At 33.6% G+C, this 13105-nt stretch overlaps 1 protein-coding gene across 3 annotated transcripts in view; it reads left to right on the top strand.

Annotated features, from left to right (window-relative positions):
• Positions 1-12004, top strand: part of LOC144959965 (uncharacterized) — a 22161-nt gene extending 10157 nt beyond the window's left edge. The window contains exons 2-4 of one of the 3 annotated variants that reach the window (XM_078892847.1): positions 6513-6621; positions 8364-8494; positions 11900-12004. In XM_078892847.1, the coding sequence (XP_078748973.1) occupies positions 6513-6621; positions 8364-8494; positions 11900-11970 (311 nt within the window). In that variant the 3' untranslated portion in view covers positions 11971-12004. Of the gene's footprint in view, positions 1-5686; positions 6622-8363; positions 8591-11899 lie in introns of those variants that run through there. The other 2 variants (XR_013642726.1, XM_078892846.1) reach the window with 2 other exon arrangements.
• Positions 12005-13105: the final 1101 nt, after the last annotated feature.

Genomic DNA, 13105 nt, shown 5'->3' with positions numbered 1-13105 from the left:
CATGTGGACTGATTTTACGGATTTGGAATTTATAAAACTGATTGAATTATGACCATGCTATTTGATTTGGATTAGGAATTTATCATGATTTGGATTTTGAATTTATCACAAACAAATAAACTGTAAGAAATGAAACTTGGAATCTGGACTTTTATTTGAATGTCTTGATATTGTGCATTCAATTATCATCACCGGCCCTTGAACTCTTTCGTCATTATTAACATCTACAACACAACGCAAAGGATAATACTACCATCTATTAAAAAACCACTATACGATCATCAGCCATTACATATGTGTGCAACTACCCCACATTATGTATCTAATTTGGTGTCGTGACTCAGGATTCTTATATATCTTTATTTGGAGCCCTGATACCATGATGTAAAGATGTTATCATTCCGAACCATGGATACACAAGAAATGTATATTGTTGCAGTGTTAACATCTATTAAAGTTTTTGTGAGACTCGAATTTTGAAGTGAAAATTGTGAACAGATAGGAAAATAGTTTTATTTGGGAAAGAAAATGAATATCAATTTTGAAGGTGAAGTAGTGGAATTATTTTGTATTGAAATATGAAAAAATATATTGAAATTATAGATGATTCCTAAAATTCTGACAAAAGACGATATTTAAAAAAATAAACGACATAATATTGAAAATAAAAACCATAGATAAAAAAGGAAAATTAAAAAATATAAGGCAATATATTATATTTAGAAACTAAAAACAATATATTACAGAACGGCAAAATAATAATAATAATAATAATAATAATAATAATAATAATAATAATAATAATAATAATAATAATAATAATAATAATAATAATAACATCCCATTGATGCTAAACGTATTTTATTTAATTAAAAATAAGAGAGGGAGAGATGAAAATGAAAAATTGCAGAATTTAAATGAATATTTTAGTGCGTTTTATTTTTCAAAATAAATGAAAATGCGTTTACTTACAATCAAGCGTTTCGGAATAGATCTTCGAATATTATTTGGTACCGTTAATGGCAATGCTTTGTTAATATCAGTAACAAAGATGTGTCGATTTTTATTTCAATTTTGTATGTTACTGTTGGAATTACATAGACAGTTGGTCCATTATTTAATGTTGTTACGTTTTTATTTTCTGTCAAAATGACTCAAGAAGATGATGGCAATAAAAACACGTACATTATAAGTTTTGATAATTGAAAAATGTCTTATGGTATTTATTGTTATATTACAACATCATTGATTATATTTTTCTCCCGTCGTTAGGGATGAATTGGTAGGTTGATATTGACTCTTTGAGATTCATGGGTTCATGGCAAAGAGCAAAGTTTTATATCTGTTTGTATTCTTGGTAATAAATGTGTGGTTAACGCAGCCAAGTAATCGACAACAGAGCTTATTATATATTTGTAATGAGACATGGCGTTATAATAGATTACATAAGACATTTGGATTTTATCACTGGAAATTAAGTTGAAATGATTTATGCGGAATATGAGTCAATCGTTGTTTTGTTTAGTTTTGTTTTGAAACGCGTTTCATCGTGATTTTTAAAGGAGACATATTCTCATAATAACGGAATAACGGACTTTTGGTTTAAAGTCGGAGAACAAATAAAATGACGGAGTATTAATTATTATGAAAGACTGATGTCTTGTAATGGGAGTTAAAATGTTATTACGGAAGAATAACAAAATATTGAAAATGCATTATCATGTCATGTGAGCTGATAATATTTGTGACACAAGTGGTTAACTTGTTAAGAATCAGCGAATTATAAGTAACCCATATGATAAAATGCTGTATATGCATATTGGGTAAATAAGCGCAGTGATGTAAGACGCGGTAATTAAAGTGCACACGATTTAAATTACGAGACGCAGGAATGAGGCGTTCGGGAATATTTTATTTTGCGTTTGATTAAAGCGCTTGGTTTAACATTATGAAATGATACAGAAGGCGGAGAATTTTTATAAATACGATGCGCGTGGTTAAAGCGCACACAATTATCAATGCTATATTAAGAGGCGCGAGATAACGTCGCAATGAGTTATATGAATATTTTTATAAGCCGAGGGCAAAGGCGCGAAACATTGAATTTTTATTGACCAGAGTGTATATCGTTTCTGCAAATATTTTGATTATCATATTTTTCTCCTATAGATTCGCTGTTGTAATTGTAATCAATATTAACTGCGTGGTTTGAATTTAACATTTATATCATAAAGTGTGTAACTGAGTTGAAGAAGAAGTTATGTTCAATTGTCAAATCTTAAGTGTGTAATCAATCGGCAATCAGTTGAAATGGTAGGAAGTGCTACGATAACATAAACAAAATCATATTTCATTAAATTAGGGATTTTCTAAGGGGAATAATTCGAGTTAATCAAAGGCAGAAGTAGTGTTTGCACTAAAACATGATACAGTCATCACGAAAGAGGACACTTGCAACCATCAGTCATAACGGGAACGCTGATGACAACGACAGAGGCAACTCAAACACAGCCACAACAGAAGTCGGGAAATGTCCTAATCCCTTTGGTCTATCCACGAATACATTAAAATGGAGTAACAATCTCCACTACGTCATTGATACGTCCAGAATCAACACAATCTACAGACTACAAACTACACAGCAACCTCAATTACATCGTACCTTCCAACTTATACAAACTTGACAGAATTTATAAAATAATATCTGTATCAACACAGATTTCTTCCATGAACCATTTTATATTTACATTCTTTATTGAACAATTGGATTACTTGTATTTACTTCTACGACAACAATACCCAACGATGTACGATGTCAATAATTACATAAACGTTCAAGATACGATTGTTTTTACAAAAATGATGTCCAATTGTGAACAATACTACATCCTTCGTATGCAGTGGTGAGCGTATTCAAACTTAAACTTATGTCAATATACAAGTGTGCAGCACCCATATCTACAACTTATAAACATTGAATATTATAATAACGCCTGTCTTAGTATCATTGTAAAGGATAAAGGCTATATATGTATATAAGACAATGCAGGAAAAAGTATCGCAAAACGCCACATGAGCGATTTCCTTGGATTCATTATCGTATGATATTCAACAACCTGCGTTCAAATAACGAAAATATTGTTGACCTTATTCGACCCTACTACATACACTACTAGACTACGTTATTGTTACATCATCTACCTGGTGTTTGGACTCACGTCACCCACCGGTACTCTACAGATTACATCATCTACCTGGTGTGTACTCACATGCCACCTTATCAAAACTCGATCAACAAACACAGACAATTACAACACACGACCTCTGTCGACTACTACACACGAACTCTTTGTCAACACATGGCTGAGTTCACAACTTTCTTTTGACTTGCTGGATAAGTCAAACTTCATTTAAATTCAAGATCTCGCACACAGTTAATCTTGAATTTTTACAATTTCATCTACAATGAGATTCAACGTATACACAAGACAACCAAATATCTACGAGGAGAATCGACCCAGATGCCGGAGATGAATGGATTACAGCGACGTCACAAGACCAAGAAACAACCCAACAGGTTAAGCATACGTTTGCTACCTGTAGAGTCTTTTTTTCGTCCCAATTCAAAAGACTCGAACAAATACAACACACTACTTGCAAAAGTTGGTCACTTTAGTAACAGCCCACAATCACATACTATGTTAGATTTTACTTATTTAGTTATTTACACTGTACTAAATATGAATAAGTCGGACAGACTAATGACTGATTATTTACAAACACTAAATATGTGATGTGAACAAGCCGGATAGACTATTGTTTGATTATTTATTCAACGCTAAATATTTGAATGTGAAGACATTATTGTGATAATTCTAAGACATTTACAGAGGAAAAAGTTTTTAATTAATTAACAATAAATAAAGTGAATTTATGACACTTGGGCTATGCAGTGACCACAACACACATAACAATGCAACACGTAGACTTGATGCAAACACCTCAACTCTTATAGTTGATATATTTTTTTCATTACATGACAACTCATTCTAAATGGAAACAATGACTAATTAACAATTACTGACCATTTTACAAGATGACCATTCTCGAAACGAACGGATTACTAAGAAATGTGACCTCTGATGGATGACCACAAAGAACAATTTGATTTCAATGTAGTTGTAAACTACACCGTCGTGACTTAAAAAGCTTAAAAACTGAAACATCAACAATGAACAATGAATGATAATAACTTCAACTTGAATTTTAAAAGGATGATAATGTTATTATTATGATTTATTTTTAAATATTTTTTTTTTATTACTAATTGAAATATAATTCTTCGTATTTGAATCTAGATGTCTATGAAATATTATTTGTACCACATATTATAAGTTGGAATTAATGTAATAATGTTGTTTCAATGGAATCATACAATATAAGGGAATATACAAGGTATTGGTTTTGAGATGACAGTAAATGAGTAAACATACATGGAAGCTGAGATTATCACCCATGTCGTATAGAGTTGAATTTGAGATTGAATAAGATAACGTGAGTATATCACAAATGGAAATTGAACCATCCTTTTTCACGCAATAATATGTATGTGTGATGGGATATGACGAGAATTAAACACTTTTATTGCTATGAAGATGGAATTTAAGGTGAAAAGATACTTTTTCTTTGAATTTTTAAATAAATGATATCTTACTGTCGATGTTGTAATACTTTAAAAAAGTTTAATCGATAAATATAAATGTTTTAATCAATTTTGGTGTTGGTAAATCTAAATTTTAATCTCTTTTTGATAGATTTGATGTTGTAATTTGAAAGAAAAAAGAATCTATAATCGATATATATCTATTTAGATGTTGTAATCAAATTTGATGTTTGTGAATTTAATACTTTAAAACCTATAATCGATATATATCTATCTAGATGTTGTAATCAAAATTGATGTTTGTGAATTTAATACTTTAAAACCTATAATCGATATATATGAATGTTGTAATCAACTTTGGTGTTTTTGAATTTAAAGTTTAAAGTTGTTAAATGTTTAACTGGTATAAGTATTTGTCATTTTAAAAAATATAGACTATTTCTTACATTTGTTTATTGCATTTTAGTTCGACATTAGATATATATTTAATCTCTTACTGTTATTTTTTAATTGAAATTGTTTTAAGTCAATTTAAATTCTAAGAAAGGGGCGTATGTAAGAGAGTAAGCCTATGCAAAAGGTTATTTAAGAAATTTGGTGCAAAACTGTCAATTATATATATCAGCAAATGGGTTTAGTGAGTACATAGTGCAGGCATATCAGTTAAGCTTGGTCAGTGCATGACACGTGTGGGCAGTTTTATGTCCAAGCTATTTGAGACGCATGACACGTGTGCGCAGTTTTATGTCCAGGTTACTTGAGACCGTTTGTGTCCAAGTTAATGGATAGGTTATCATGTTGAGTACTATTTAATCAATCATTCTTAAATTGGTTTAGGGATAGGTTATCGTGTTGAAACATGTGAAACGGGCATTTATCAAAATAATGTTATATCATAAAAGGCGGGGTTTAACATCAATATGTAGGAATTGACGTTTCAGGTTTGATTATGATTTGGTCTTACTCTTAGGGTTGGATTATAGACTGACAGGGAACTGTCAAAACTGCAAGGGGCGTGGAAACAATGGAACTGTGGGTAAAATTTTGATAGGGATAAAAGAGGATGTTTCGAGGAAAACGGGATTATTATTCTGATTCTACTTGACCATGAGCTGCACACTTTAAACCTTTTGTGCTCACCATCATTTTGCTTTTACGGACTTAGAAATATTCCACGTATATTGAAAATGGTTACTTAGGCAAAATTGACTTTACATGTGGACTGATTTTACGGATTTGGAATTTATAAAACTGATTGAATTATGACCATGCTATTTGATTTGGATTAGGAATTTATCATGATTTGGATTTTGAATTTATCACAAACAAATAAACTGTAAGAAATGAAACTTGGAATCTGGACTTTTATTTGAATGTCTTGATATTGTGCATTCAATTATCATCACCGGCCCTTGAACTCTTTCGTCATTATTAACATCTACAACACAACGCAAAGGATAATACTACCATCTATTAAAAAACCACTATACGATCATCAGCCATTACATATGTGTGCAACTACGCCACAGTAGTAGTAGTAGAAGTAGTAGTAGTAGTAGTAGTAGTAGTAGTAGTAGTAGTAGTAGTAGTATCATCATCATCATCATCATCATCATCATCATCATCTTCATCATCATCATCATCATCATCATCATCATCATCATCTTCATCTTCATCATCATCAACATCATCAGCATCATCATCATCATTATCATCATCTTCATCATCATCAACATCATCATCATCACTGTTGTTATTGGTAATTTTACCATTATCATCTTCTGCCTCCGAATGTTATTTCATGATATATTATTGCCAACGTCTGACGTCCCTACAATAATGATTCCAGTGTGTAGCCTCTGTCTGCGTACCGACGCCTTTCTGCCAGGGGCCTGTGAGTACAAGACTAAGTGCCCAGACATCGCTGAGCCTAAAGCAAAAACAGATGGTTACTGCAAGTAAGTTGACTCTTAAATGTATGTAAAGAGTTTGCGTATGTGGACGCGGAGAAGTTTCCGTATGTGGGTGTACGCGTGTGAGTGTGAATGCTAGTTGGTAGAGTCTGAGTGATTGTAAAGCGCCATAAAGCACTTATCAGTGGATTAATGGGCGCTATATAAGTATATTATTATTATTATATTATTATTATTATTATTATTATTATTATTATTATTATTATTATTATTATTATTATTATTATTATAATATTATTATTACTATTATTATTACTAATATTATTATTATTATTATTATTATTATTATTATTATTATTATTATTATTATTATTATTATTATATTATTATTACTAATATTTTATATTATTATTATTATTTTATTATTATTATTATTATTATTATTATTATTATTATTATTATTATTATTATTATTATTATTATTATATATTATTATTATTATTATTATTATTATTATTATTATTATTATTATTATTATTATTATTATTATTATTATTATTATTATTATTATTATTACACAAATGGAAGATTGTCATCTGACGTGAAACTGAAAGACTGTAGCTTCACGGTTTGGGGTCTTTTTTATTGTCTTAGATTATTTGAATGAATTTTAAAATATTATATTTAAAAAACCCATGAATACTTATTCTGATAACAGAACGCAATTATAGGATAGGCTTGATTTAACATTGCTGTCATGGACAATATTTTGCGTTGTTGAGAATGCGACCCAATAAACTTTTCGATGTTTCGTAAGGCTAAAACAAGACACTCAACAAAGTCCGATTTTTTGTTTTGTTTGCGGATCAGATTACATTATGTCACCGGGAGTAACTCTTTTTGTCTGGAGAACAGTCACCGGGAGTAACTCTTTTTGTCTGGAGAACAGTCACCGGGAGTAACTCTTTTTGTCTTGAGAACAGTCACCGGGAGTAACTCTTTTTGTCTGGAGAACAATCCTCTGTGTTACATAATTTTAAAAAAAATCTTTCATCAAATATTTCGTATAGAACTGTTAATGCAGATACGTAACCAACATTGTACATTTTGTTCTTTTTTTCAAATGCAATAATTGATCCACGAATTGCGATATGAGTGGTCTGACATTCCGACGCGGTTGTGGTCCCAGCTTAACAATGTTGTAATGGACAATATTTTGCGTCATTTTAAAAAGTTTCATTACAGCAATGAACCTAAAATGAATTGGGTTATCAGACCTGCTAATTAGTACATGTCGATTTAGGTCAATTTATTCGCATGCCATAGATATTTATGTGTCGTCTGCATATAGATAGTATGCAGATGACGTCACTCAGGCCTTTGTTATTGTTTTTGCCATCCGCGTTTGTGAGTTGTTCTTACTAAACTGTATTAACCAGACTATAAAAGTTCATGGTTACACAGAGTTTGTGTGTTGGTCCGTTATACTTCCGGATGGCAATGTTGTGAACTCCTTGGCCAAGCGCATTCTATCTATAGATAGTATGCGCGTGGATAAGAAGCTCACAACATTGACATCCGGAAGTATAACGGACCACCAAGACACATGATCTTTTATAGTCTGGATAGTACAGTAAGTGAGAATTTTTCATAAACGTGGATGGCATAAAACAATAAGAAAGATCCCAGTGACGTCAACTTCATTCTATCTATAGATGGTTATCAATTTTTCATTTTCGTAGAATCGTATTTAGTATTTGTTTCTGTTTCCATCCCAAATCCATCAGGGCAGTTGTCAAGCAGCTCGATTGCCTTGTGGCTTCAGGCATCAAGAAAACAGCATGTATGTTTGACTTGGAGGAGATACGAGTAGCTGTTTCTCAGGTTGCCTTGGATGCTGTCAACTACGAGTGTGGGGGTGAGGGCGTTTCACTTTGATCTACCGTGGCGTGTCAACTACGAGTGTGGGCGTTTCACTTTGATCTACCGTGGCGTGTCAACTACGAGTGTGGGGGTGAGGGCGTTTCACTTTGATCTACCGTGCGTAGTAACTCACTCAACCCTAACACCGACTATATCCGTTGTTGACCCGGGTTACTTTTACTTTTACCCCATGCCTATTTATTACATTTTTCTGAGACAAATTATAGGCGTGGTATCAAATCTAGTCTTCTTCATTTTTACATGTTTATGGTAGTTGAATAAAACTATCTATCCACATGTTAAGTTTTAATACATTTTTTCCAATCTAGGATTGAGTGAGTTAAACCAGTTAACTGACATACTCTGGGGGAAAAAAAGGCATTAAAAAATTTGGCCAGAAAACTCGTCCTTCAAATATCGCTCAATTTAAATGACTCTCATCTTGGTAAAAACTCTCAAACCTGGGACTTCGCGAAGTCCCAGGTTTGAGAGTTTTTGCCAAGATGAGGGTCATTTAAATCGATTGATATTTGAAGGACGTGTTTTCTGGCCAAATTTTTGAATACATGTTTTTTCCAGAGTACGACAGTTAAGTGGTTAATGATTTTATCGCATGAATTCTGACCATTATCTCAAAACGATGTGATGCCGTTAGGAACAAGAAATCAAACTGTGATATTAAACTAAGCATGACAAAAAGTTTTAAATTTTAGTTTTTTTGTCATTTCAAGAATCTACATCTACACCTATTATGTCGGACACAGAAAAAAAAATGGATAGCAAGATAAGGTGAGTAAATGTGACACATATATAAGGGAGTCACAGTTACTCACTTTATCTTTCTCTCCATTTTATTGGCTCATTTAAGGCAACTCTAGTTTTTGAGAGAAAAAAAACACGTTATAAAATTTTGGCCAGAAAAATAGTCCATAAAAAAATATCGATAAATCGAAATTACCCTAATCTTGTCAAACACTCTCAAACATTGTATGGATATTGCGCTATATAAATTCTCAAGCAGTTTACTCAATCCCTTGACTAGGCAGCAGCAGCTTCTACTGGTGCTCACACTACTATGTTATGACGATGGACCCAATCAGCAAAGTCTTTACCGCATTCGTGGACCGTCGCAAACCCGCCCGGAAGCGTTGTCACAACATAACGTTCAACTAGTTTATGCTCTGCGGGTTCGACTCGGCGAGTCGTTAAGGGGGGGGGGGGGGGGGGTGGAGAGATTTAGAAGTCACGTTTCCTCCACGCCTGAATATCAGTGATCTTCTTCAGCTCTTCTGGCAAAGGGAATCTTGGTTCCGTTCTTTGATGTCATCTATCCATAATATCGTCTTTTTTCTTCCGATTGCACTTTTATCATGGCTGCTACTGCCTGCAAAAAGATACACATTCATACTCGAGTCAGGGGAGGTAATGTGTTTAAAGGTTCTTACTCAACGAAGGAAAGTGTTTGCCTATATACAGTGCACTCTGGATACGTCGACGTTGCCTAAGTCGATTTTTACCCAAGTCGATTTTTTTTCTTGGTCCCTCCCCCTTCTTCCTATATAACATTAGTAAAAAAAAAAAAAATCCACATAAGTCGATGTCGCTTAAGTCGATGTTCTTATCACTCATGACAACAAAAAAATCACAAATAAACAAGTATTTCCATTGGTTAAAAAAGCTACCAGTAAGAATTTAAGTGGTTAAGAATATCCGCGAACGATTGGCGCACATCGATGTGATGTAGGTGCTTTGCCTGACGTCCGTGTTCAATGTACATGAGCAGTATTGAATAACTTTAATTTCTCCATCTCAAATTTTACATTGTCGCAACTTCAAGTTCAAGGGTTTTTTTTTTGTTCTAATCCCAGACCATCCTATGTAATGGCCCTCTTAATTAGTATCAATTTTATCAAGAAGAATTCAAGTCAAGTCTACAACTACAATGGCAAACCTATCGCGGAAAAGGAAGATTCGATGCATTTGGAAAGTTTGGCATGCGACAGAAAATCATCGCATAGGAAATTGGCATACCAGCTATTTCTGTTACAAGAAGCATGACCTTGACCTGGAGGCTCCTACCCTTCCGCTTTTCGCGGAATAATTTCACTTAATTGGTATACATTCCACATTCAAGGCAAAAATTCCGCTTTTCACCTTTCCCATCAAGGAAAATTATTTTAAAAAATCTCTAGCGAAAAAAAAGTGAGCTATGGCTTATTTCGTCATCTCCTATGGTCAATCAACACACATTGTATATCTGATTAGTCTCTTAAAAGTGTGTGCTGCTGATGTCGGATAATATTTTATGTTTGGGAGGGGGGTTGACCGAAGTATTATTATTATTATTATTGTGACTCCGATTCGTGAGGTCAATGACCTTGGTAATATTATATGTTGGCTTCAATCCGGTAATAATATTATTTGAGTACGGTCAGCTTCTTTCCCTATTTAATTTTAGCCCTGTGTCCGTGTGTTTGTGTGTGTGTATATACCGGCACGCGCGTTTGCTTGATTAGGTGTGCGTATGTGGGTGGAGGGGGGGGGGGGGGGGGTATTATTTGACCCCATTCTTAGTCTTTACATAATCTGTACATTTTTACACATTTTTTATTTTTAATCATTTGAGTACTTTTGGATTGTCTATTACATTTTCTGTTGCAAAGCATGTCATAGTCAATAACAATAAGTTGATTCCGCTTTTTCAAAATCTCAAATTCCGATTTTTATGTATTCTGATTCCTCTATGGGGCTATTGGGGGTAGGAGCCTCTGATGACCACTACAGAGACCGCGCGATATGAAGGGACATACTTATTCTAGATTGGTTTGCTTTATTCAAATGAATTTTTGCTCATTTGGTTACCTTCCGGTTAAGTTGATTTTCGGATAAGTCGATTTTTTTCTCGGTTCCCCTGGGCATCGTCTTATCCGGAGTCCACTGTATTGTCATTCCTTCAGTCACTAATCACTTTCAATGTCACGTGACTTTGATTTGTTTGTTTTTATATGATTTAGTTTTCCTAGACTTATGACACTTTAAGGTCATACCAATGGCGCCAGAAAAAGGAAGATGATGTGATGATGATGATGATGATGATAATGATGATAATGATGATGATGATGATGATGATGACCTATGACACTTTAAGGTCATACCTATGGCGCCAGAAGAAGAAGTATGATGATGATGATGATTATGATGATGATGATGATGATGATGATGAGAATGATGATGGTGATGATGATGATGATGATGATGATGATGATGATGATGATGATGATGATGATGATGATGTCAAGGAGGAAGAGAAGGAAGAGGAGAAGAAGAGAGTAGGTTGAGGGTGAGGAAAACATTGACATGACCAGTATATTCATGAGTTGTTTTTATTTCTATTCCACAGCTGTTTCCCTGGCCCCGCATCTACTTCTTTCAGTCTTTGGGATGATTTCTTCTATCGTGATGAGGTCATAATATAACAGTTTATACATACACACACACACACACATATATATATATATATATATATATATATATATATATATATATATATATATATATATATATATATATATATATACTAATGGATCAACAGTATTACAGTATTGTGGAAATTAACATAAATCGAGAAGAATCTTCTGAGCCATAAACAATAAAATGTCCGTTAATACTGTATGTGCGCGCAAAATAAACTGGCATCAGAGTGGCCAGATAGCAATTCCCAAGGCCAATGTCACATTTAGGACTGGTCATTATGACCTAGCCTTATTGTCTTTTTCTTGCTTTTAATTTTTTTAAACATATTAAATAACTTTTTTAAAAAATCAAAATATGTATTTTAATTTATTTTTTAATTTTAAAAATCAAACGGAGCCCATAATGGATGAAAACCAGTCCATGCTCCCCAACAAGTGGGATCGCTGATAAGGGAAGTAAGGCAGGAAATAAAACTTGAAGGACAGGGTATGCATTGGTTACCTCTCATGAGCTCGGATTTCGGCATGCTTTTTTATTTCTCCTGAGAGAATTCAGCGAGTACTCTATACATAACTAAAGTTGGCTATACCGGGGGGATGGGGGGGCTTTACTTTACTGCACAAAATGGTCCTTCAGAGTCACATGGCTCTTTGAGCCGGTGTATTCAATTGCGTTAAACAGTAACAATTGCTTTAGGTATGCCGCTAGTCTACGTGCATATATCGCGCACGTCGCCGCTAGTCTATCACATTGTACTCTCCACCAGACCTGAAAGATGCACCTATCAATTCACTGCCAGGTGAACAGGGTTTGTGACAGATTTAGGTCATTTCAGTGGCAGTAAAAAGGAAAGAAATTGAGATAGTAAAAAAAAAATAATGGGGAATGGTTCAAATAGGGCATAGGTGTATTGTTTGCGGGTTTTACAGTGCTTGCGACACATTTAAATCATCGAATCAGCGCCAGTAAAAAGGAAAGAAATTGGATAAAAATATTCTAGAAGTACAATTAAAAGGACGTGACGAAAAAGGGGTCTGGTTCAAATAGGGAACAGATTCCAAGAGCACACTATCAGTGTACTTAGTTTGAGATCACCCAAAAGTCTCATCCAGACACTCGCACAAATCCCCAC

Source organism: Berghia stephanieae, chromosome 14, assembly GCF_034508935.2.
Source record: "Berghia stephanieae isolate SIO BIC M18660-M18661 chromosome 14, UCSD_Bste_1.3, whole genome shotgun sequence".
NCBI classification, from domain to species: Eukaryota; Metazoa; Mollusca; class Gastropoda; order Nudibranchia; family Aeolidiidae; genus Berghia; species Berghia stephanieae.
This window is presented reverse-complemented; position numbering and strand designations above follow the sequence as displayed.